This window comes from Frankliniella occidentalis, unplaced genomic scaffold (genome assembly GCF_000697945.3).
Source record: "Frankliniella occidentalis isolate FOCC.00 unplaced genomic scaffold, Focc_3.1 Scaffold5931, whole genome shotgun sequence".
In the NCBI taxonomy this organism is placed as follows: domain Eukaryota; kingdom Metazoa; phylum Arthropoda; class Insecta; order Thysanoptera; family Thripidae; genus Frankliniella; species Frankliniella occidentalis.
Window position 1 is genome coordinate 1 of NW_026272966.1, and position 1,624 is coordinate 1,624.

General features: G+C 70.6%; 1 protein-coding gene across 1 annotated transcript; it reads right to left on the reverse strand.

Moving 5' to 3' along the window:
• Positions 1 to 4: 4 nt before the first annotated feature.
• On the reverse strand, positions 5 to 1,290 carry LOC113212719 (protein bric-a-brac 2; the record flags this gene model as incomplete). Its single annotated transcript, XM_052277159.1, has 1 exon — positions 5 to 1,290. A coding segment is annotated over exon 1 (996 nt), but the record flags the coding sequence as incomplete, so codon positions are not given.
• Between the last annotated feature and the right edge of the window lie 334 nt (positions 1,291 to 1,624).

The following is a 1,624-nucleotide window of genomic DNA, read 5'->3' on the forward strand; positions in this document are numbered from 1 at the left end:
GGGGCTCGGCCAGCCCGCCCACGCCCGCCAGCCCGCCGGCGGGAGTGCCAGGGGCGCCGAGTCCGTGTCCGTGGCTGGGGCTGCCCGGGGTGCCTATCGGGGTGCCGTTGTTGGTTGCGTGGTTCATGTTGGCGGAGGCTGATTCCGGTGACGAGGCGCCGTGGACGGGGCTGTAGCGTTCCGTGGACGGACGCCGCCGCTTCTTGTGTCGGTAAAGTGGCGACGACAGCGGCAGTGCCAGGGGGAGCGACAGTGGCAGGGCGTCGTGGCTGCCCAGGCTGCTCGGGGGCCGACTCGAGGACTCCCGCTCCCTGGACGGGTCCCTACTCCCATCCCGCGCGCCACCCGCGTCCCGCGGGGAGCCTCTGGTGATGAGTTCCCGCGTCACCAGGTCGCGGTCGCGATCACGGTCACGTTCCCGGTCACGCTCGCGCCCGGAGTCCCGGGTCGCGTCGCGCACCGCATCCTTGACCGCGTCCCGAACCACGTCCCGGTCCCGGGGGCCGTCGCGCACCGGCGACTCCTTCCCCGTCGGCTCCCGTAGGGGGTCGCGGGCGTCGCGACCGGCGCCAGAGTCCCGGATCGGCTCCCGCACCGTCGACTTGTTGCCGTCGCTGTCCTCCCCGGTCACGTCGGCCAGGCCGCGGATCTTGAGCGACTCGGCCACTTGCAGGAGCGGCCCAATCTGCTCCTGAGACACGTTGATCTCGCCCTTGTACATGAACTCGACGACGGCTTTGAGCTCGGGCCAGCGGATGTCCTTGAGAATGACGATGGGGTGCTTGCAGGGGTTCTCGAAGAACAGAGTCTGGAAGTAGGGGCTGCACGCCGACAGCACCATCTTGTGCGCCTTGACGGAGTGGCCCTCGCAGGCCAGCGTGACGTCCACAAAGGACTCATTCTGCAGCAGCTGGTCGAAGACGTGCGTCAGGTTGCTTTGGTAGTTGTTCCAGCGGAGGCAGAACTGCTGCGGCGATCCGAGGCAATGTTGCATGGCCATGCTGGCCTCCTCGCCGACGTGCCTCACAAGGCCCCTCTCCAGGAGGACATCTGCAACCAACAAGTCCAAGTCCTTCTTACACCCCGGGCACCACACAGGACACTCCCCTCCCCGACACACACCGCACAGCACAGAGCACTACAACACCACGAACACGACACTGAACACCGCGACCGCGCACCGCACCGCGCACTTGGACTCGACTCGCGCGCTACGCTCACCGCGACGCTCAGCGCGCCGATACCACGTCCGACCGCGCGCCTTCGGCCCTGGCACTGCTGTGAGGCGCGGCGGCGCGGGCCGCCCGGCGAGCGCCGCTCTGTGTACGTTACCCCCACCACACGGGCGCCGCGCCAGCCGCGCCAGCCGCGCCAGCGCTCCCCCTCCCAACCCTTCCACCCCACGCCGCGCAGCACCGCGCAGCACCGCGCAGCACCGCGCCCCGGCCAAGAGGAAACAAGCGACTCTCGCCCCTGCTTGCCCGGCCGGCTCCCGCCGAAGGACCCCCATGCCCGCGGTGGCGCTGCCATGGGCCGCAGCCCCGCCGCCGGACCCACCGGACCCCCGCGGGGCTCGGCTCGGCGCCCAAAGGGCGTGGCAGGGCGTGGCGGGGCGGGGTGGGGT